The sequence below is a fragment of the Dendrobates tinctorius genome, unplaced genomic scaffold, assembly GCF_039654945.1.
Source record: "Dendrobates tinctorius isolate UK_male_01 unplaced genomic scaffold, ASM3965494v1 ptg000166l, whole genome shotgun sequence".
In the NCBI taxonomy this organism is placed as follows: domain Eukaryota; kingdom Metazoa; phylum Chordata; class Amphibia; order Anura; family Dendrobatidae; genus Dendrobates; species Dendrobates tinctorius.
In genome coordinates this window covers 14,525,914-14,550,815 of record NW_027361833.1, presented here as the reverse complement: position 1 = coordinate 14,550,815, position 24,902 = coordinate 14,525,914, and the positions used below count along the sequence as shown (strand labels likewise).

General features: G+C 42.8%; 2 protein-coding genes across 2 annotated transcripts in view; one reads left to right on the top strand and one right to left on the bottom strand.

The window, feature by feature from the left end:
* The window catches only part of ARHGAP6 (Rho GTPase activating protein 6), a 420,491-nt gene that overhangs the window by 177,007 nt on the left and 218,582 nt on the right, over positions 1-24,902 (top strand). The window lies entirely within an intron of this gene.
* LOC141053619 (amelogenin, X isoform-like) lies at positions 1,502-10,272 on the bottom strand. Its single transcript, XM_073550637.1, is given in 4 exon segments — positions 1,502-1,667; positions 1,669-1,888; positions 2,088-2,157; positions 10,218-10,272. Coding segments are annotated over 4 exon segments (468 nt in total). The 3' UTR covers positions 1,502-1,544.

The window sequence follows — 24,902 nt, the reverse complement described above, 5'->3', positions numbered from 1 at the left end:
TTGCCACGGATCTTGGCCTAGGACAACTCATAAAGTCCCATGGCTTCCAGCACCACTTGTATGCAGATGACACTCAGATCTACCTTTCTGGCCCAGATGTTACCTCAGCCATATCCTCCTTTTTCACCTCTCGCTTCCTAAAGCTCAACGTAGACAAAACTGAGCTCATTATCTTTCCTCCATCTCGCATATCTTCCCTACCTGATCTATCTATTATGGTAAACGGAATCACGCTCTTTCCCGTACCTGAAATCCGCTGCCTCAGAGTAAAGGGGGTTTTACACATAGCGATATCGCTATAACGTCACCGATTTTGTGACGTTATAGCGATATAGCTAGCGATATCGCTATGTGTGATACTTACCTCCGACCGGCTCCCCCACTGTCCATCGCTGATCACGCAAGAATGTCCGGCTCCATTTCTCGTCGTCAGCTTCCTGCTGGGCTTCCTGCTGTGACGATGAGCGACGTGTGGAGGCGGGCGGGAGGACGTCAGGATTGCTGTGTGTGAAAGGTGAGTATCGTGCGCTGCGTCGCTGCTGCATCGCTGTGAGGTCTGCCTGTGTGACAGCTCACTAGCGATCATTTAGCGATGCACCAGCGATCCTGACTGGGTCGGATCGCTGGTCGGATCGCTGGTGCATCGCTAAATGTAAAGGGGCCTTAACTCTCGACTCTGTCCTGTCCTTCAAACCACACGTCCAATCTCTTGCCACCTCCTGTCGCCTCCAACTCAAAAGTATTTCCAGAATCCGTCCCTTCCTCAGTCCTCAATCTACTAAAACTCTTGTACATGCCCTCATCATCTCCTGCCTTGACTACTGCAACACTCTCCTCTGTGGCCTCCCTGCTAACTATCTTGCACCACTCCAGTCTGTCCTCAATTCTGCTGCCCGACTAATCCACCTCTCTCCTCGCTACTCCCCTGTCTCCCCCCTCTGCAAATCCCTCCATTGGCTCCCAATTCCCCAACAAATCCAGTTCAAACTACTAACACTGACCTACAAAGCCATCCACAACCTTCCCCTCCCTATATCTCTGAACTAATCTGCCAATATCTTCCCTCACGTAATCTTCGATCCTCCCAAGACCTCCTACTCTCCTCTACACTTATTCGTTACGCATACAACCGCCTCCAAGTTTTCTCCTGAATATCCCCTATCCTCTGGAATGCCATGCCTCAACACGTCCGATTATCCACTACCCTTGGATCCTTCAAACGGAACCTGAAAGCCCATCTTTTCAGGAAAGATTACAGCCTGCAATGACCGTTCTGCCGCCTCACCACTGCCTGAGCTGCCGCCTCTTCACCACCAGAGCTGCTGCACCCCCAACCTTCTGTCTCTTCCCCGATATCCCGTAGAATGTAAGTCCGCAAGGACAGGGTCCTCTCCCCTCTGTACCAGTCTGTCACGGTAAATTTGTTTACTGTTAACGATATCTATAACTTTGTATGTAACCCCCCCTTCTCATGTACAGCACCATGAAATTAATGGCGCTATACAAATAAATAATAATAATAATAATAATCTTGTAGTTCTTCTTCAGTCTTGAGCCGGCTGTGGCTGATTTGCTAAATTTGGCTGTCCAGGTTGGTATGAAATGTCAGGCTTCGGTTGTTCCATGGGTTTTCTGTTTGTTGGATGTTAACTGTCAGGATTTGTTAAAATAAATTAAATTTATTTGCTTGGTTTGTGAGGGTGGATGGGAAAACCGTGAATGATAGCCAGGTACTGGTATCATTGGTTGTTGAGGTATTAATATAGGGTGGTGTAATGGTAATTTTGGATTAGCATGTGGATGTGTTAGCTGTTGTGGAATCATTGTAGACTTGGGAACCTTTGGATTTTTCAGCCATCCAGACATTGGTTCATAGCCATAAGAAATACTGCAAAACAAAAAAAATATTGTGTACATATTGTACAAAAATATACTGTTCCTTTTGGGGGATGTCTACTTAGCTTATGTGCAATGCTTTCAGGGTGCCTGGAATGTTTACCAAATTATAAGCTGGCATAGGCCCTTACTTCCCCATTTTTATAAAAGTTTATTACTATTTAGTATCTGATAATAAGAAGTACACATACAATACAGAATCATGATGGTGTCTTACCTGATGCTTCTTCATGGATTGGTACCATTTTAAAGGTGTCAGTATTCCAAAGGAAATACAACATATATTGATGATATAAATGAGCTCTTAATATCTGTGGACTGGGCACGTATCTGCATGAGAATCTGCCTCCAGAACTTCTTTTAAGGGCTCATACTCACATGCGAGAAACTCGGATGAGTCTCACACGTCAATACCCAACACTGCCGCCGGCACTCGGATCAGAGCGTTCGGCTGCATAGCAATACATTCAGCTGAATGCTCCGATCCGAGTGCTGGCGGCAGTTCCGGGTATTGACATGTGAGACTCGTCCGAGTTTCTCGCATGTGAGCCCTAAATGAAAGGAATGTTAGCAGTGTAATGGCTGCTATCTTCTGTCCTGATCTCACTGCAGAGCTTTGTGTGATTATGACTGACACAGTTGCAGGTTCCTCTTGGCCTCAGCTTCCACCTCACAGGCAGACAGGATTACAATAGTGTTGAAATACAGCAGAGTTGTGCGAACTGAAGCAAGTGTGTTTGTAAGAATACAAAGTTTGGCTGTACTGCTCTGTGTTAGTTTCATGTTTCACACTGGTAAAGCTCCTGGCCCCCATTTCATTTACCATAAGCTCTGGAGGCAGATTATAATGCAGATCAGTGTCCAGACCATTGTCTTGAACAGCTAATTTACATATAAGAAAAATATGGATTTCTCTGGAATAATGGATCACAGATATCAAGGTATCACTTTATTCAGCTTTTTATGACCTGAATGCCCATATAGATGGCTTAGGAGTGTTGATCATACTGACAGATTCCCATAAATCCACATTACCCTAAGGCACGTATATACATTAGATAGCTGTCAGCCATCTCTCCCACAAACAAAAACATTATTTCATCTGAAAGTTGTGATCCCTATGAGATATTTGTCACCAGACGTGTCTGTTGGAGGCTTATACAACACGATTGGCAGCCCAAAATCGGACATGCCTGATCGATATTTCCCATGATAGTCAACTGTCCATAGCTCCCAAACACATTAGAATATTGCCCAGGCACGCCAATATGGACGGGTTTGGTCGATGTTAGCATAATGTGTATGAGGCGCTTAAAGACAATCTATCAATAGGTTTTTACTATTTAATCTGAGAGCAGCAAAATATAGGGGCAGAAATCCTGATTCTCGGGATGTATCACTTGTGAGGCTGTATGTTGTAGTTTCATAACAATCAAACCTGCTGACATATTCCCTTTAACTCGGGCCCTAGCCAAACAAATAGGCAGGAAATGTATCCCCTGTGTTGTCTGCAGGTTTTCATGAGCATGCGGAAAATTGTGCTTACTGACAAATGGTGTCAGCAAGATTATCCACTTTACTTGTATCAGTAATTCCTAGTTTTAGCGTATGAGGACATGTTCAGTAATTGCTGCACATTTTCCTGCTGAAAATACTGGAGGGGTTTGCAGGAAAAACGCTACATAAAATTACCATGTTTTTTCTGTGTTTTTGCTTCTTTTTTAGAAGTTTTTTTTTCCCCATTCATTTGAATGGGTGAAAAATGCTACAAAAATTATGAAAGAACTGACAGTGCGAATCTGAAACTGCTTCTAATCTGTAAGGAAAAATGAGCCGCATGTACATGAGATTTCAGAAAACTAATTTGCTTTGCTGGTACTGTTAACTGCTTTTTTTTTTTTTTTTTTTTCCCCCTTTGGAGCAGTCAGACCTTTAAATTGCAGTGTATTTCTATAGGAGGATGGTATGGGAGATTGTGTAAGAGGCCTAATTCTCCTAATTTTCTTTAGTGGGAGTGTTAACTGATATAAATTACTGACTGATGAAATTTCCCAAATGACTACAGTTCAAAACGTTTTGTTGATTTTCATAAAGATACACCCAAAGAAGAAAACAATTTTCCGTGATTAGATTAATTGAAGCATTACATAAAATCTGTTTTTAACCCCTTTCTGACATGAGACTTAATATCCCGTCCACGGGCCCCGGGCCCCTATGACTGGGGACGGGATAGTACGTCTAATCTATCAGCGGCGCTCCCGGGGGGGGGCCGCCGCTGATCGTGGCCGGGTGTCAGCTGATTATCACAGCTGACACCCGGCACTATGTGTCAGAGGCGGTCACGGACCATCCCCGGCACGTTAACCCCTGGCACACTGCGATCAAACATGATCGCAGTGTACTGGGGGATTAGGGAAGCATCGGCAGGTAGGGGGTTCCCTCCGTGCTTCCCTGAGACCCTCCGAGCAGCGCAATGTGCTGCGCTGCTCGGATGGTCTCCTTCCCTGCATGCCCCGGATCCAATATGGCTGCGGGGGCCTTCAGAGGGCCTGCAGTGAGGCGGCTTCCTCAGTGCCTGCTGAAAGCAGGCACTGAGGAAGCCTGTCAGATCGCTGATCTGACAGTGCTGTCCAAATTGTCAGATCAGCGATGTCCCCCCTGGGACAATAAAATAAAGTAAAAAAAAAAAAAATCCCTAAATAAATTAAAAAAAATATTCCCCAATTTATTTTTTGGAAATGAGAAAAAAAAAAACAGTTTAAGTACACACATTTAGTATCGCCGTGTCCGTAACGACTCGCCCTGTGAAACTGTCCCACTAGTTAACCCCTTTAGTGAACCCCTTAAAAATAAAAATAAAAATCAAAGCTTTATCATCATACCGCTGAACATAAAATGCAATAACGCGCAATCAAAAAGACGGATATAAATAACCATGGTACCGCTGAAAACGTCATCTTGTCCCGCAAAAAATGAACTGCCACACAGCATCATCAGCGAAAAAATAAAAGTTATAGCTCGCAGAATAAAGCGATGCAAAAATAATTTTTTATATAAAATTGTTTTCATTGCACAAAAGCGTCAAAACATAAAAAAATGACAAATGAGGTATCGCTGTAATCGTACTGACCCGAAGAATAAAATCGCTTTATCAATTTTACCACACGTGGAACGGTGTAAACGCACCCCCCAAAAGAAATTCATGAAATACTGGTTTTTGTTCATTCTGCGTCCCAAAAATCAGAATAAAAAGCGATCAAAAAATGTCACATGCCCGAAAATGGTACCAATAAAACCGTCAACTCACAAAAAATAAAACCTCACATGACTCGGTGGATCAAAATAGGGAAAAATTATAGCTCTGAAAATGTGGTGATGCAAAAAATATTTTTACAATAAAAAGCGTCTTTTAGCATATGACCGCTGCCAAACATAAAAACCCGCCAAAAATAGTAAATCAAACCCCACTTTATAACCCCCTTAGTTAGGGAAAAATAATAAAGTAAAAAAAATGTATTTATTTCCATTTTCCCATTAGGGTTAGGGCTGAGATTAGGGTTAGGGTTGGAGTTAGAATTGGGGGGTTTCCACTGTTTAGGCACATCAGGTGCTCTCCAAATGCAACAATGGTGTCTGATCTCAATTCCAGCCAATTCTGCATAGAAAAAGTCAAACGGTGCTGCTTCCCTTCCAAGCTCTGCCATGCGCCCAAACAGTGGTTTAACCCCACACATGGGGTATTAGCGTACTCAGGACAAATTGCACAACAACTTTTGGGGTCCAATTTCTCCTCTTACCCTTGAGAAAATAAAAAACTGGTGACTAAAAGATCATGTTTGTGGAAAAAATATTTTTTTTTATTTTCATGCCTGGGCGTTGTAAACTTCTGTGAAGCACTTGGGGGTTCAAAGTGCTCACCACCCATCTAGATAAGTTCCTTGGTGGGATCTAGTTTCCAAAATGGTGTCACTTGTGGGGGTTTCCTCTGTTTAGGTTGATCAGGGGCTTTCCAAACACGGCATGGCGTCCGATCTCAATTCCAGCCAAAAAAGTAAAATGGTGCTGCTTCCCTTCCGAGCTTTGCCATACGCCCAAATAGTCGTTTACCCCCACATATTGGGTATCCGCATACTCAGGACAAATTGTACAATGACTTTTGGGTTCCTGTTACCCTTGGGAAAATAAAAATTGGAAAAAATGATATATTTTTTTAATTGTACGGCTGTAAGTTATAAACTTCTGTGAAGCCCTTGGGGGATCAAAGTTCTCGCCACATACCTAGATAAGTTCCTTGGGGGGGGTCTAGTTTCCAAAATGGGGTCACTTGGGGGTTTCCACTGTTTAGGCACATCAGGGGCTCTCCAAACATGACATGGCGTCCGATCTGAATTCCAGCCAATTTTGTGCTGAAAAAGCCAAACGGCGCTCCTTCCCTTCTGCACTCTGCCATGCGCTGAAACAGTGGTTCCCCCCCACATATCAGGTATCAGCGTACTCAGAACAAATTGCACAATAACTTTTGGAGACCAATTTCACCGGTTACCCTTGTTGCAAAAAAAAAATTGGACCTGAAGTAATTTTTTTGTGAAAAAAGTTAAATTTTCATTTTTTTTTTTAAACATTCAAAAATTTCTTGTGAAGCACCTGAAGGGTTAATACATTTCTTGAATGTGGTTTTGAGCACATTGAGGGGTGCAATTTTTAGAATGGTGTCACTTTTGAGTATTTTCTATCATATAGACTCCTCAAAGTAACTTCAAATGTGATGTGGTCCCTAAAAATAAAATGTTGTTGTAAAAATGAGAAATCGCTGGTCAACTTTTAAGACATAACTTCCTAACAAAATAAAATTTTGGTTCCAAAATTGTGCTGATGTAAAGTAAACATGTGGGAAATGTTATTTATTAAGTTTTTTGTGTGCCATATCTCTGTGATTTAAGGGCATAAAAATTCCAAGTTGGAAAATTGCGAAATTTTCTAAATTTTCACCAAATTTCCGTTTTCTTCACAAACGCAAGTTATGTCAATGAAATTTTACCACTAACATGAAGTACAATATGTCACGAGAAAACAGTGTCAGACTCACCGAGATCCATAGAAGTATTCCAGAGTTATTACCTCATAAAGGGACAGTGGTCAGAATTGTAAAAATTGGCCCGGTCATTAACGTGCAAAACACCCTTGGGGGTAAAGGGGTTAATCTGGTAAGATGCACATCTTAGGCTATGTACCCACGTATGCAGAAAATTCCTGATTAAAAACCGGACTCCTTCCCAGGAAACGCACTTTTTTTTCCGCGCGTTTTCTGTGCGGTTTTTGGCGATTTTTGCTCATTTTTTATGAGTTTTTTCCAGAGCATCCTCCTGCTCATAGAATATAGTTAGAAATGCAGATGTTTCTGCTAAGTTAATGAGCATGCTGCGTTTTTTACCGCAATGCGTTTTTTTCGTGGAAAAAAGCGCATCAATATGCACAAAAAGTGCGGACGTCATTAAAATGAATGGGATGCTTCTTCTAAGCATTTTTTAAGCGTTTTTGCCGGTAAAAACACGAAAAAAAAGCTTACGTGTGCACACACCCTAAAGAAGGAAATTAGAAAGTCTAATCAAGATCAATAAGCTAATTGCAACTTTATCACTTCCAGGTCACTGTGCTTGTAATAGAGAAGAAGTGGCATTGCCTATAGACTGCAGATTAGTGTCAGACAAAATAGTCAACTTCTCCTGACTTGTACAAGTCTCTGTCATGTCCACAATCCTTTTTATGCTCATCTGTTGTTCGACCGATATCTGTTTTTCCAGACTTCAATGAAGCAGGCAGACTTTGCTAAGTGTGCCTGTTTATTTTAATTGTAAGAGGAGTATAGGCCACTTTGGAGCCATTTTGGAAGCAGCTCACCTCCCACAGGAAAAAAATATATTAAATATATATTAAACAAAAACCCCGCAAACATTTATTTCCCAACCTCATAGCTTAAATTGACAAATCCTGGATGCTGGGAATGAGTGTTACGATCCATTTTTGGATCTGTGGCAGATTTGGGGTTTCATATTAAAACTTTTTTCTTTTCCTGCCTTCGAGGGTTAATGTCAGCTTTTCCTCCAGTGGCCACTGGTGTAATTATATTGCTGCTGACTTTGCTGATGCAGGTGGTAATCACTTCCACCATCCTTTGAAAGGTCACCTGGGTGCATCTGCTGACTGTTGGTGATACAGGTCCTTTTGGATACCAACCGTGCTGAAGGAAGGAGCTTGCTGGGAGCAGTGGTGCCTCAGCTCTTTATGGTGTATCTGGTGTCGTGATCCTGCTGTGCGGTGCTATACAGCAGAAAGCTAAGTGTTATATTTTTGTTACCCTGTTCCTTTTGCTGTCTGTGTATCCTTACCTTGTGTTGTCTTAGTGCAGCGGTGGGACCAGTGTCCTCACTTGCCAATTCCCTACTTAGGGATAGGTGCAGGGCAAGTGAGGGCTTAGGTATCCTGCTCAGCGACAGGTTGAAAGAACCTGTATAAGGACGTTAGTAAGATCAGGGCACATCCTTAGGAGAGTGCAGGAGGTGTCCATTTTCCCCGTTCTCTATCGCAGGGCCCCACATTGTTAAAAGTTTCCCTGGTGCATCCTGGTGTGCTTTTTGTTTTGCCTTTTACTGATCGACTAATTGGTAGGTCATGTAACACTGGACCAGTCACTCTGTGACAGTGAGGTGGAACCTGTAATTTAATATGGGCGTTCCTTTGATCGTTCCAAACCATTAATGGTTTCATGTACTTTGGTCTTGGTAATTAATTATATGTATACATCAACACTTTGGTAATCCAGATTATGTATATTTTAATCTTTAATCAGTAGGAGTGTCTTTGTTACCATTCTAGCTTGTATATACATTAGGATATTGAGGTCACGGATCTCTATTTGACTGTCATTGTTGTAAGTGTCCATGATTGTCAGGGTACTAACATCCCTGCGTTTATTACTTTTAGGATTTATTGTTTCTTTGTACTGTTTTGGTAAAATTATTGGAATATTTGTAATAAATATTTTTTTATATTTTTTAATAATTTTGATCGTGTTTCTACTTCAATGTTGCTATTGGTTACATGTTGTTGGAAATGTAAAGGATCATTGTTCATTTTTTGAGGATTTGTTTTTTGGTTCTATGCCTTTATAATAGTAGCAGAAAAGTCCTATCATTCTGCCAGGAGGGGTCATAAGGTGAACACTACGTGTACTGTAGTATAGAAAGCCTCACAATTGTCCAAGAGGAAGTATCTGTGGCCTGATTATCTCCTCACCTATCCTGGATTAAAGGGAGTGTTCATACTGTAGCTTGGTGACATAGCAGCCCAAAATATTCATGAAAATCTGCTGATGCTGCCACTAGAGCTAAGAAGAGCACTGTTTGCTTTGTAAAACAATTTCTTAAAAAATTAAAGGGGTTGACCGCTACTCAGACAGCATCTTCTATATTTCCTCAATGTAAAATAATATCAGCAATACTCACGTACGATATCGACACCGCTCTAACAATGTGTGCGTCTGGTCTTCCATGGTTCGCGTGTCATTGTTTTGTCACTCGAGCCCTGCAGCCAATCTGTGACCACTTCACTCTCACCTCCTTCGGACGTAACTGACATTCAGAGGAAGTAAGAAAGCAGCCGCAGTTCTCACTTCACTTCCGTCAGTTTCATCAGAAGGAGGTGAGAATGATTGGCTGCAGGACTCGCGTGACATAACAATGTCACGTGAGCCCTGGGAGATCTCCAGTGCCGACACCGCTGGAACAGCGCCGCCATTAGAGGTGAGTAGAGGTGAGTATAGCTGTTATTATTTTACAAGGGGAAACATAGTGATTGAAAAGAGGTTGTCCGAATACTGGACAATCAAAAACGATTACTCTGCAAAGGGACTGTAAACATTACTTGGAGATGCATGCACAACATGTGTTATAATATAGCTATTAAAAGTCCTGTTTTTGATTCTTAGTATAAAAAAAATTATAGAGGTTTACAAATGAAAAAAAAAAGTTTTCTAAAATGTAATTACATAGAAAAATGTCTAAATTATGCAAAATTTCCTGTTGACTGACTTATTTCCCTGTAGACAAGGAGAAGTAAGTGGATACTGTAAACTAAGGATCAACTCGGAAAATGTGTTCTAACTTTAATTTACGGTATGTTGATCTTCTGTTTAATTTACACATTTTTTTAAATTCATGAATGGCATTTTTTTCTCTAAATAACATTACCACTACTAGTAATAATAATACAAATAATATATGTTCATGTCTGTCTGTAGAAATTACTTTATAGTATCATTTAAACTGGAAGAGACAAAGCAGTTCCAATGAGTGAAGTGAACATAATCCAAGACTTCATAATGTCACAAGACTAGTGTAAACCTGTAAGTGCGATTCAGATAGTGTTAAATATGTTTTCTAGATTAATACTACAAAATCTTATTATCATAGGTCAACAGGCAATTTACACATTACCTTTATCTAATCATTTCCTTATTTACAAATCTGTAGGTCATTACTCTGCTCTTTACAGTCATTTTACCGAAAATCATAATGGTTGCAGTAGCAGGATAATTGCTATTCTGTAACATTTTAGCATATTATGGAGGAAATATATGAAAACTGGTGTGAAGAAAAAGTGGAGGAGTTGTATGAATAAAGGTACTTTCAGGTATCAACTCTAATCTTCGGAGGCCATTTTGAATTAAAGTTGGCTTCTGATTGATTGTCATGAGAAACTGCTCTGCTTTTCTTATGTATCTGTTTTCATTACTATCGCTCATAGGGCATTTATCAGTTTTAGGGTGAAGTACATATATCTGTATTCCCCTTTAAAAGGAGTCACACATCAGGCATGATTTTAGGACAGCCATGGTCATCTCACCACATAATTAGGGGTCTCAGATGTTGATCTTGACTCACAATGCATTCGACAAGGTAGGGAGCAAGGGGCAGGAATGGACAAATCTGTGACACACTTACACAAGTCTATTCAAAAATGTTTCTTTAAACATGGGAATGGATTCGGCTCAGTTATTCTCACTTTGGGCAGAGATCTGAATGTACAGGATGGTTCATTAACTTGGAGAAGGCATTTGAAGTTGCATGGAAACGCAACGTTCACACAAACTTTCAGCTGTAATTTTTTTCTTCAATTTATTTGAGTAATTGAAAAGAAACTGGCATTCGTAGGGTATGTACAATGGCATAAAAAAATCTGCTTATTGTTTCAAAATGCAGCTCTGAAGAAACACCTGTACAGCTTTGCACGTGTCACTGTGTGCAGCTGCTATAGAAGCAGGCATGTGGAAAAGAGTGGGTGGTGAAGTATTTTGGAGAAAGCAATGCGCCAAGGCGAACTATAAACACAGTTATCGCTCATAGGCACGTGCAACACTGTGTTCTGCTTTGTGTTTCTATGCTGTGATACATAGTTGTATAATTTCTCTTGTTAGCCAGTGTGCATGCTACAGGCATTGATAAGCATCAAATATAATTGTATAAACACAATTAATTGAAATGTGCATGTCAAGGTTGCTTGCTCTCATGGTTTTTCAAAATTTCTTTGTACAATAATCCAAAAACAGTGAGCGAGATTTGCAGACTTTGAAAACCCCTATAATAACATTTTACAATAAGTTCTAAGATCTGATGGTGACTATGTCTTTTGCATTTCAATAAATTACAACTGATTTTAATGAGCTGCTCTGCCGGCTTTACCTGTAGAAGCAGCAGTCTAGATGAGGAATACAACTTCACTACTACTCTCATCAGAGTTGTGCCAGACTTGCAAACCTCTATCAGGTGAGCAGATTGCATCTACTCTTCCCTGTCTCTTACCACCAGCACTTCGGTATGGAGGCTTCTAGTGAATCTTTCATTTGATTAATGCTGCATAAATCATGGGCAGCATGAATCAGATTCTGGCTGGTCAATTGCAGCCAGGTATGGTTTTCTCATAAAATTTTAACCTTTTAAATAACCTTGCGATTTTTCTGTTTTTGAGCTTTTGTTTTTTCTCCCCTTCTTCCCAGAGCCATAACTTTTTTATTTTTCCTCAATATAGCGGTATGAGGGCCTATTTGGTGCGTGTCGAGTTGTACTTTTGTTTGACACCATTGATTCTACCATAAAGCATACTAGAAATTGGTAAAAAAAAAAAATTCCAAGTGCGGTGAAGTTGCAAAAAAGTGCAATTCCACAATATTTTTTTTTGCGTTTTTCTATTTATCATGTTCACTTAATACTAAAACTGACTGGACAATATGATTCCCCTCGTCAGTACAAGTATACAGATATCAAACATGTATAGGTTCTTTTTTCTTTAACCCCTTCCTGACATCAGACGTACTATCCCGTCCATGGGACCAGGGCCCCTATGCCCATGGATGGGATAGTACGTCTACCGCGATCAGCGGCGCCCACGTGGTTAGCACCGCTGATCGCGGCCGGGTGTCAGCTGATTATCACAGCTGACACCCGGCACAATGTGTCAGGGGCGGTCACGGACCGCCCCCGACACGTTAACCCCTTGCACACCGCGATCAAACATGATTGCGGTGTACCGGGGGTTAAAGGGAAGCATCGGCAGGGAGGGGGCTCCCTCCGTGCTTCCCTGAGCCCCCCACAGCAGCGCAATATGCAGCGCTGCTGCTGGGGGCTCCTTTCCTGCAGGCCCCCCGAATCCAAGATGGCGACGGGGGCCTTCGGGGGCCTGCAGGAAGCTGGCTTCCTCAGTGCCTGCAAAGCGCAGGCATGAGGAAGCCTTCGGCACTGCCTGTGACAGATCGCTGATCTGTCACAGTGATCTGTGATGTGACAGATCAGCAATCTGTCACAGGACAGTGATGTCCCACCTGGGACTATTTAATAAAGTGAAAAAAAAAAATGAAAAAAGTGTTAAAATAATTAAAAAAAAAAAAAATCGCCAAATAAATTAGAAAAAAAAAAATATTCCCCCAAATAAATCCATTTTTTGGAAATAAAAAGAAAAAAAACAATAAAAGTACACATATTAGGTATCGCCGCATCCGTAACGACCCGGCCTATAAAACTGTCCCATTAGTTAACCCCTTTAGCGAACCCCTTAAAAAATAAAAATAAAAAACGAAGCAAAAAATAATGATTTATCATACCGCCAAACAAAAAGTGTAATAACGCGCGATCAAAAAGACGCATATAAATATCCATGGTACCGCTGAAAACGTCATCTTGTCCCGCAAAAAACGAGCCGCCTCACAGCATCATCAGCGAAAAAATAAAAAAGTTATAGCTCGCAGAATAAAGCAATGCAAAAATAATTATTTTTTATATAAAATAGTTTTCATTGCATAAAACCGACAAAAACATAAAAAAAAGACCTAAATGAGGTATCGCTGTAACCGTACTGACCCGAAGAATAAAAATGCTTTATCAATTTTAACGCACGCGGAACGGTGTAAACGCACTTCCCCAAAAGAAATTAATGAAATGCTGGTTTTTGTTCATTCTGCGTCGCAAAAATTGGAATAAAAAGCGATCAAAAAATGTCACATGCCCGAAAATGGTACCAATAAAAACGTCAACTCGTCCCGCAAAAAATAAGACCTCACATGACTCGGTGGGTCAAAATACAGAAAAATTATAGCTCTCAATATGTGGTGATGCAAAAACTATTTTTACAATAAAAAGCGTCTTTTAGCGTGCGACAGCTGCCAAACATAAAAACCGCAATAAATAGTAAATCAAAACCCCCCGTTACCACCCCCTTAGTTAGGGAAAAATAATAAAATAAAAAAATGTATTTATTTCCATTTTTCCGTTAGGGTTAGGGCTAGGGTTAGGGCTGAGATTAGGGTTAGGGGTGTGTTGGGGTTCGGGTTGGAGTTAGAATTGGGGGTTTCCACTGTTTGGGCACATCAGGGGCTCTCCAAATGCAACATGGTGTCTGATCTCAATTCCAGCCAATTCTGAGTTGAAAAAGTTAAATGGTGCTCCTTCCCTTCCAAGCTCTGCCATGCGCCCAAACAGTGTTTTACCCCCACATGTAGGGTATCAGCCTACTCAGGACAAATTGCAAAACAATTTTTGGGGTCCAATTTCTCCTGTTACCATTAGGAAAATAAAAAATTGGGGGCAAAAATATCATTTTTGTGGAAAAAAATGATTTTTTTTATTTTCACGTCCGAGCGTTATAAACTTCTGTGAAGCACTTGGGGGTTCAAAGTGCTCACCACACATCTACATAAGTTCCGTGAGGGGGTCTAGTGTCCAAAATGGGGTCACTTGTGGGGAGTTTCAATAGTTTAGGTACATTAAGGGCTCTCCAAAGGCAACATGACACCCGCAGAACATTCCCTCAAAGTCTGCATTCCACAACGTCACTACTTCCCTTCCGAGCTCCGACGTGTGTCCATACAGTAGTTTTCTCCTACATATGGAGCGTCAGCGTACTCAGGACAAATTGGACAACAACTTTTGGGGTCCAATTTCTCCTGTTACCCTTGGGAAAATAAAAAAATTGGGGACTAATTGATCATGTTTGTGGAAAAAATACGATTTTTTTATTTTCATGCCCCGGCAATATAAACTTCTGTGAAGCCCTTGGGGGTTCAAAGTGCTCACCTCACATCTAGATAAGTTCCTTATGGGGTCTAGTTTTCAAAATGGGGTCATTTGTGGGGGGTTTCCACTGTTTAGGTACATTACGGGCTCTCCAAAGGCAACATGACACCCGCAGACCATTCCATCAATGTCTGCATTCCAAAACGTCACTACTTCCCTTCCGAGCCCCGACGTGTGCCCATACAGTAGTTTTCTCCCACATATGGGGTATCAGCATACTCAGGACAAATTGGACAACTTTTGGGGTCCAATTTCTCCTGTTACCCTTGGGAAAATAAAAAAAAATGGTGACTGAAAGATCATGTTTGTGGAAAAAATACAAATTTTTTATTTTCACGCCCGGGCGTTATAAACTTATGTGAAGCACTGAGGGGTTCAAAGTGCTCACCACACATCTAGATAAGTTCCTTGGGGCATCTAGTTTACAAAATGGTGTCATTTGTGGGGGGTTTCCACTGTTTAGGTACATCAGGGGTTTTTCAATCGCGACATGGTGTCCGATCTCAATTCCAGCCAAAAACGTCAAATGGCGCTGCTTCCCTTCCAAGCTCTGCCATGCGCCCAAATAGTGGTTTACCCCCACATGTGGGGTATCAGCGTACTCAGGACAAACTGCACAATAATTTTTATGGTGCTGTTACCCTTGGAAAAATAAGAATTGAGGATGAAAAGATCATTTTTGTGGAAAAAATATGATTTTTTAATTGTACCGCTGTACGTTATAAACTTCTGTGAAGCCCTTGTGGGTTCAAAGTTCTCACCACATATCTAGATAAGTTCCTTGGGGGGTCTAGTTTCCAAAATGGGGTCACTTGTAGGGGGTTTCCACTGTTTAGGTACATCAGGGACTCTCCAAACGTGACATGGCGTCCGATCTGAATTCCAGCCAATTTTGCATTGAAAAAGTCAAATGGCGCTCCTTCCATTCTGAGCTCTGCCATGCGCCGAAAGTCGTTCCCCCCCACATATCAGGTATCAGCGTACTCAAGACAAATTGCACAATAACTTTTGCAATCCAATTTCTCCTGTTACCCTTGGTAAAATAAAAAAAATTGAACCTGAAGTATTTTTTTTGTGAAAAAAAGTTAGATGTTCATTTTTTTTAAATATTCAAAAAAATTCCTGTGACGCACCTAAAGGGTTAATAAACTTCTTGAATGTGGTTTTGAGCACCTTAAGGGGTGCAGTTTTTAGAATGGTGTCACTTTTGGGTATTTTCTATCATATAGACCCCTCAAAGTGGCTTCAAATGTGATGTGGTCCTAAAAATAAAATGGTGTAAAAATGAGAAATCGCTGGTCAACTTTTAACCCTTATAACTTCCTAACAAAAAAAATTTTGGTTCCAAAATTGTGCTAATGTAAAGTAAACATGTGGGAAATGTTAGTTATCAAGTTTTTTGTGTGCCGTATCTCTGTGATTTAAGGGCATAAAAATTCAAAGTTGGAAAATTGCGAAATTTTCAAAATTTTCGCCAAATTTCCGTTTTTCTCACAAATAAACGCAAGTTATTTGAATGAAATTTTACCACTAACATGAAGTACAGTATGTCACGAGAAAACAATGTCAGAATCACCGGGATCCATGGAAGCGTTCCAGAGTTATGACCTCATAAAGGTACAGTGGTCAGAATTGTAAAAATTGGCCCGGTCATGAATGTGCAAACCACCCTTGGGGGTGAAAATATTTTTTTTCTTACAACTTTCAGATTTTATCTTATGCAGCCATTTTCCGAGATCTGTAGCGTTTCCATTTTTTTAAAATTTGGGGCCGAATGATAGCTGATTTTTTTGCACCGTGAGCTGACTTTCTTATTGATATGATTTTGGGGTAGATACAATGTTTTGATCACCTGTTATTGCATTTTATTGCAATGTGGCAGTGGCCAGAAGAAAAAACGGAACATCTGGCAATTCAATTTTTTTTCTCGTTATGCCATTTACTGATCAGATTAATTTACTTTATTTTTTTGATAGAACTAATATTTCTGAATACCAAATATGTACATTTTTTATTGTTTTATTTTCAATGGGGCAAAAGATGGGTGATTTGAACCTTTTTTTTTTTTTTTTTTACATTTTTTATAACTTTTCTTGTTCATTTTTAATGGATTTCACTAGTCCCCTTAAAAGACTTGATGATGCGATCATCCGATTGCCTTTTCTACATGTAGCAGGCTCCAGCCCTACTGTGTGTAGCAAGAATCATGATCTCCTATGAATGTCGGCCACGAGCTGGTGTTCAAAGAGGATTCACAATGACTAGCATGGGGAACTTCTGCAGACCCTCAGCTGTCATGACAACCAATCTGCATACCGCGATCAAGTGATGGGTGCCGATGGGCAGAACCTGTGTTGTTCTTCCAGCTGTTGTGTGTTAAATGCCGCTGTCAGTGATTGGCAGTGTCTTTTAAATGGGAATACTCTGAGAAGAGGTGTTTTCTCTTAGGTAATCCAGTAATACTCTACAAGTAATTTCTTATTCCTACTCTTAATCTCTCAGTAGTATATTATAGAATGCTAATTAAACTAGAGCTTATGGTTAGACTCATGACTACATTGGGTTTTTCAGTTTTTACAACAAAATGCCATTTTCTTTATGTATCAAAGCAAATATGCCATTAGTTTCTGATTGGAAATAGTCTGAACACTGGGACACCAACCGGCTTAAGTCACTATAGAATACATCAGACTGAGTAGCTTGTCCCTGGTTTACAGCACAGACCTGTTCACTTGAATGTGAATTTGTTGCTCCTACCAGATACTGTGCAGAAAAAATGTCAAGGTCCTTGTTGTTCTAGGGCTTCCTGTCATCACTTTTTGTGATGGCCAAATTCCTTTAATGTCCATTTATATTATGTTGACAATGTAGTCTACCTACTATTTCACCAATTATTTTCCTGTAGAACAATATTCCTTAATGTTTATATAACCCTATAATTTGTTACCATAAGAAACTAAATAAAAATATCAGTTATACAAGGTGTTGGGATAAATGCTGGAATTGCAGAATAGTTTTCTTGACACTGAAAATCTTTGAACTCGTAATTAAAAATAATTTATTTCCTAAAATACAAGACATTTTTAATGTTTAAACAACATATATAGTACTAGACGACTGCAGGATTTTTATTCATTGTGCCCAATAACAATGGGGAGGTCTGGAAAGCAACCAAGAGGAACTTAAGTCATTGCCAATGCATTTTCTGCACTACACGCTACAGAGTATATCAGGCTGTCATAAAACATGGAAAATTACTTGGTTCCCACAGAGCTCTGTGCTGTGACACTTGTATCTTCTATAACAGATTTCACACTATACATGGCTGACAGTGGACATCACCTAGTGGTGATTTTAATAACTATTGTATTAAAGTCATTTAAAGGCGAGTTCTCATGTACCTGAATTAGTTTGGTTTGGTGAGATCAGTCATACCGTTATAGTAAACATGTAAAAGGGTTGATTCCTTTCAGACAATGTTTGGCCCCGGCTGCAGTCTTTTAAAACATAACAAACCAAGCTACACTCACTTTCCTCGGGTCCATCAGCGAGTCTTTGCTACTGGTCCCAGTATCGGGAATTTGCCGCAGCACTAATGTCATGGCATCCAATCAATGAGCTTTAGCGGCTCTGCCTCTGTTGATGCAGCAAAGCAATAAGACGTTGCATAAACATCACTAGAAATAACCTAAAACATTTTTAGACTTTTGAGTCTATAGACATTTTTGTTAAATTGATAATAGGCTTAGAAGAACAATTACATTGAAGCGAGTTTCCAGGTATCAAGAAAGAAACAAAATGTAATCTGTCTGTATTGATTCCTTAACCCCGTTGCCTTTATTTTCAATTTTAGCTCCCCTGTAGAGCCCTACTTGTGGTTTGTTATTGTTTACATTCTGAACTTCCTGCCAGCTCTCCTTCTTGGCCTCTGGACTACATTTCCCAAGCAGCAGAACTAGATTCATGCCACAGCCCTCTTAGCCAATAAAGCTCCATCCTTACATTCCTTACACTTAAAATGGATGTGGAGCACCCACAGGGCAAGTGGAGGGGATGACTAAACACTTACTCAGTACCGGGCCAGTGTCTTACAGGGGCAGTGGCACAGTGGTGGTGGCCCGGTGCGTGGCCCTGGGTGTCCATGTAAAATAGGTGGATTGAATAAAGTTTATGTATGGAAAAGTTCGTGACACCACCTGTGGTATCTGGTCAGAAGGGGACCAGCGCTGCAGTGCAGATCCTTTGGGACTGATGGTTTGGTGCAGCAAAGGTGTAATAGCTCTCCACAGGCAGAGCTGTAGTCCCAGGGCAGCTGTAGTGGATGTTGAGGTAGATGGTGTAGTGGCACAGGAAGAAGGCAATGACACAGCTGAATGCAGTTCCAAAGCTTTACTCACATTTCTTGCATAGACAGGTGCCCACTTCATTGCCGCGGTCTTCAGGTGAGGGGCTCAGCCAACTCCCAGGCAGATGGAATACACCCTTCCAGCACTCCCTTTCGTGTGCTTTTTCTGAACGTCTCCTTTCTAGCGCTAATCTGAAGTACTTGCAGTTATGAATTACACTAAAGTTCCTCTTACTTTCTGTTACTTATGACTCCACTCGCATGACAGGCAGCTGTAGCCAACTTCGGGGACTCCTTACATTAATGCCCCGGCTCACACACTTTGCAGCTGTGTCGTCTTAGGTGGGAATAAAGTGGTCTCAACTTCTATTCCTCTGGTTTCTGCTGTAGGATCATTAGTATCACAGAAAGCCTCGGCTACTGGCACACGGGCTTTGGCACATTAAACATAGAGAAGGGCTCTGCTCTAGCCCTATTCCCTAGTCTCTCCTCCACACATTCCATACTTTTATATCTTTCTTCTGAAGAACTGATCCTTCTTTCTTTCTATTTCCTTGCCAGCAGCTCCAGCTCACAGGAGGCTGCTGCATATATGTCCTCTCACTCCATCCCTCTCAGGGGATTCTAACCTAACTTCCTGTCAGCTTTCCCCTCTATAGCGCAATCTAAGCTCCATCCACTTCCCAGCACCCTTCACGAACCAAAGCAGCTGCCTTAAAAGGTGCTCTGCTGTTCTAAGGTGTCCGTGCTGGGTGCAGGTGCTGGAGTCTGGTCAGGTGTCACCATCTTACCTGGAGAGTGGGATACTACACCTCAGGAGGAGGTACAGTGCCTCTGTGGTGACTGAACCCTCAGGGGCACCACAGATGTATTGCTGACCACAGTTCCACCTTTCTAACATTACTCCTACTCCAAATAATATCTTCTATTAAGAGACTTACTCTGGTCAGTGATAAAACAGGTGCCAACATTGGCACCGAACAGGATCAGCCTACTGAAATGGAATAATGGGTCATGTAAGGTCATCAATTATTAGAATGTAATCTAGCACTCTGGAACCTCCAGCACCATCTCATCTGGTCCAAGTTATTAGTTTAGAAGTCTGATTGATCTTTGTGAAGACTTAGGCTGGTTTCACATTTGCGTTTTTTAGCGCTGGAAAAAAACGCACACCTGCGCATGCGTTTTTTCCCCTATATTTAACATGGGTGCGCATACCTGCGCACTGGTCAGCGCATGTATGCGATTTTCATGCGCTGCGTTTTTTTGGGGTGTGCGTTGGGATTTTCCAGACGCAGCATGTTGCATTTTTTGGCCCTGCAAAAAAGCGCATGCGCACATATGCGCACGTTTTGCGCTAAAAATGGCCATTATAGCCTATGGATGCGCATATGTGCGCACTGGCATGCTCATGTATGCGTTTTTTTGCATATGCGTTTTTTTTTTTAAACCATGGAATTTAGGGGTTTGGGTTAGAGTTAGGGTTAGTTAAGGGGGTTTAGGGTTAGGGTTATGGTCAGGGTCAGGGTTAGGGTTAGGGTCAGGGTTAGGGTTAAGTATGGTTTTGTTAAGGATTAGGGTCATGGTTAGGGTCAGGATTAGGGTTAAGTATGGTTTTGTTAAGGGTTAGGGTCAGGGTTAGGGTTAGGGTCAGGGTTAGGGTCAGGATTAGGGTTAAGTATGGTTTTGTTAAGGATTAGGGTCAGGGTTAGGGTCAGGATTAGGGTTAAGTATGGTTTTGTTAAGGGTTAGGGTCAGGGTTAGGGTTAGGGTTAGGGTCAGGGTTAGGGTCAGGATTAGGGTTAAGTATGGTTTTGTTAAGGATTAGGGTCAGGGTTAGGGTCAGGATTAGGGTTAAGTATGGTTTTGTTAAGGGTTAGGGTCAGGGTTAGGGTTAGGGTCAGGGTTAGGGTCAGGATTAGGGTTAAGTATGGTTTGGTTAAGGGTTAGGGTCAGGGTTAGGGTTAGGGTTAGGGTCAGGGTTAGGGTTAAGTATGGTTTTGTTAAGGGTTAGGGTCAGGGTTAGGGTCAGGGTCAGGGTTAGGGTTAGGGTTAGGGTCAGGGTTAGGGTTAGGGTTAGTTAGGGTTTGGGTTAGGGTTAAGTATGATTTGGTTAAGGGTTAGGGTCAGGGTTAGGGTTAGGGTCAGGGTTAGGGTTAGGGTCAGGGTTAGGGTTAGTAAAGTCATGGTTTGGGTAGTGTGAGGGGCCACCTAAAAATGTTGGAAAAAACCACAAACGCGGTAAAAACGCGCTACAAACGCATAAAAACGCTGCGTTTTTTTCATGCATGCTCATAAAAATGCTTGAAAAAAACGCAGCAGTTGTATGCTTATGTATGCGTTTTTTCAATGCGTTTTTTTGCGGGAAAAACGCGCTGCAAAAAAAAGCAAGTGTGAAACTAGCCTGAGCTGCCTCTATGCTCTCCCTGCTCCCCACTTCTCCCTGTACACATCCCCAGTCACTTACAACTTGTGAGGCCATGCCCCCATTTTAAGCACACTGTTCTGAGAGCTGCTGGCTGAGCTCTGCCTCCTACAGCTGTATATGACTATTAGCAATGGCAGATCTTAATAGGGGCGGATGGGGCGGTCGCCCTGGGCCCAAGGTTTTTTGGAGGGGCAGGGGCAGGCTGGGCCGGGTGGCAGAGAGGCAAATGCCCCCCGGACCGCTCCCCCAGCACCTGTACAGGGCCGGCCGTGCCCTGTGCTGTGACGCCGCCGGCAGCAGACAGCCGCCCGCGTCACATTCTATGAGGGGCCGGGAGCTGTGCACGGCCGTCACCTTGACGGCTGCTCAGCTCCGGCTGTACTTCCTGGTCAGATGTCGGGCGTGCGCGATGACATCATCGTGCACGCGCCGACATGTCCCGGAGGATGCTGAAAGCAGAGGCGCTGCTGGGGAGCGAGCCGGCTGTGAGGTAAGTATGGGGAACTTTTTTTATTTTTTTTTATTTATAAAATGAATTAAATGGGGGAGGGGGTGAGTGGGGGCTGTACACAATGAAGGGGGGGTGACTGGGGCCTGTACATGATGAAGGGGGGGTGACTGGGGCCTGTATATGATGAAGGGGGGGTGACTGGGGGCTGTATATGATGAAGGGGGGTGACTGGGGCCTGTATATGATAAAGGAGGGGTGACTGGGGCCTGTATATGATAAAGGAGGGGTGACTGGGGGCTGTATATGATGAAGGGGGGTGACTGGGGGCTGTATATGATGAAGGGGGGGTGACTGGGGTTGTACAGGATGAAGGGGGTGAGTGGGGGCTTCACAGGATGAAGGGGGGATGAGTGGGGGCTTCACATGATGAAGGGAGGTGAGTGGGACTGCACATGATGAAGGGGGGGTAAGTGGGACTGCACATGATGAATTATTATTATTATTATTATTATTATTTATTGTTATAGCGCCATTTATTCCATGGCGCTTTACATGTGAGGGGGGTATACATAAAAACAAGTACAATAGTCTTAAACAATACAAGTCATAACTGGTACAGGAGGAGAGAGGACCCTGCCCGCGAGGGCTCACAATCTTCAAGGGATGGGTGATAATACAGTAGGCGAGGGTAGAGCTGGTCGTGCAGCGGTTTGGTCGATCGGTGGTTACTGCAGGTTATAGGCTTGTCGGAAGAGGTGGGTCTTCAGGCTCTTTTTGAAGGTTTCGATGGTAGGTGAGAGTCTGATATGTTGTGGTAGAGAGTTCCAGAGTAGGGGAGATGCGCGAGAGAAATCTTGTATGCGATTGTGGGAAGAGGAGATAAGAGGGGAGTAGAGAAGGAGATCTTGTGAGGATCGGAGGTTGCGTGCAGGAAAGTACCGGGAGACGAGATCACAGATGTATGGAGGAGACAAGTTGTGGATGGCTTTGTATGTCATGGTTAGGGTTTTGTAATGGAGTCTCTGGGCAATTGGGAGCCAGTGAAGGGATTGACAGAGGGGAGAAGCTGGGGAATAGCGGGGGGACAGGTGGATTAGTCGGGCAGCAGAGTTTAGAATAGATTGGAGGGGTGCGAGAGTGTTTGAGGGGAGGCCGCAGAGCATGAGGTTGCAGTAGTCAAGGCGAGAGATGATGAGGGCATGGACTAGGGTTTTTGCAGATTCTTGGGTGAGGAATGAACGGATGCGTGAAATATTTTTGAGTTGAAGTCGGCAGGAAGTGGAAAGGGTTTGGATATGTGGTTTGAAGGAGAGATCAGCATCAAGGATTACTCCGAGGCAGCGAGCTTGTGGGACTGGGGAGAGTGGGCAGTCATTTACTGTAATTGATAGGTTCGTAGGGGGGGTCACGTGAGATGGGGGAAAGATGATGAATTCTGTTTTGTCCATGTTGAGTTTCAGATATCTAGTGGACAAGAAGGATGAAATAGTGGACAGACATTGAGGGATTCTGGTTAGTAGGGAGGTGATATCTGGTCCAGAGATGTAGATCTGTGTGTCATCAGCATAAAGATGATACTGAAAGCCATGAGATTCTATGAGCTGTCCCAGGCCAAAGGTGTAAATAGAGAACAGCAGGGGCCCTAGGACTGAACCTTGTGGGACTCCGACAGATAGGGGGCGAGGTGAGGAGGTGGTGTGTGAGTGGGAGACGCTGAATGTCCGGTCTGTTAGGTATGATGAGATCCAGGAGAGGGCCAAGTCTGTGATGCCGAGGGATGAGAGGGTCTGTAATAATAGGGAATGGTCCACTGTGTCAAAGGCAGCCGACAGGTCCAGGAGGAGGAGGACAGAGTAGTGTCGCTTGCTCTTGGCAGTTAAGAGGTCATTGGTGACCTTAGTAAGGGCAGTTTCAGTGGAGTGGTGTGACCGGAAGCCAGATTGTAAGCGGTCGAAGAGGGAGCAAGAAGAGAGATGGGAGGACAGTTCAAGGTAGACGTGTTGTTCCAGTAGCTTGGAGGCGTATGGGAGAAGTGATATAGGGCGATAGCTAGATACAGAGGATGGGTCAAGAGAGGGCTTTTTGAGGATAGGTGTGATGGAGGCATGTTTAAAGCTTGAGGGGAAAACACCAGTTGTTAGTGATAGGTTGAAGAGATGGGTTAGGGTTGGGATGAAGACTGTGGTGAGGTTTGGGATGAAGTGGGATGGGATCGGGTCGAGTGCACAGGTGGTGAGATGTGATCTTGAGAGTAGAGTGGAGAGTCGATCTTCTGTAATGGTGGAGAAGTTGGTTTTGAAGGTGGAGGGCTGGGAAGTCGGGAGGAAGGGCTCTGGGGGTTGTTGACCAAAACTGTCCCTGATGTTATCAATTTTCTGCTTGAAAAATGAGGCAAAGTCTTCAGCTGAGATGAGTGGGGAGGGAGGAGGTGCTGGGGGGCGGAGGAGAGAATTGAAGGTGTTGAATAACTGTTTAGGGTTGTGAGACAGGGAGGATATGAGAGATGAGAAGTAGGTTTGTTTAGCTGTGGCGAGTGTGGTCTTGAAAGTAGTGAGGGACTGTTTGAATGCGATGAAATGCTCGTTGGAGTGGGATCTTTTCCATCTGCGCTCAGCAGCCCTGGAAGCTCGCCTCAGCTCTTTGGTCAGGCTGGTGTGCCAGGGCTGTCTGTTGATTTTGCGAGTTTTGGTATGTGTAAGTGGGGCAGCGGATTCCAAAGCTACAGCTATTGTGGTGTTATATAGAGCGGCAGCGTCATCCGCATTGTGTAAGGAACTTATATCTGTAAGAGGGAGGAGGGATTCGGAGAATGAGTGTAGGTCAAGGTGTTTAAGATTCCTGCGGGGGTGTGAAAGTTTGTGGGGTGGGGATTGTAGACATGGAGTGAAGAGGGAAGAGAATGTGAGCAGGTTGTGGTCAGAGAGAGGAAGAGGTGAGTTAGAGAGGTTAGATAGGGAGCAGAGGCGGGTGAAGATGAGGTCCAGTGTGTGGCCATCTTTGTGGGTGGCTGTAGAAGACCATTGAGTGAGGCCGAAGGAGGAAGTGAGAGATAGAAGTTTAGTGGCAGCTGAGAGGGAAGTGTCAATGGGGATGTTGAAGTCGCCCATGATGATAGTAGGGATGTCCGCGGAAAGGAAATGAAGTAACCAGGTGGTGAAGTGG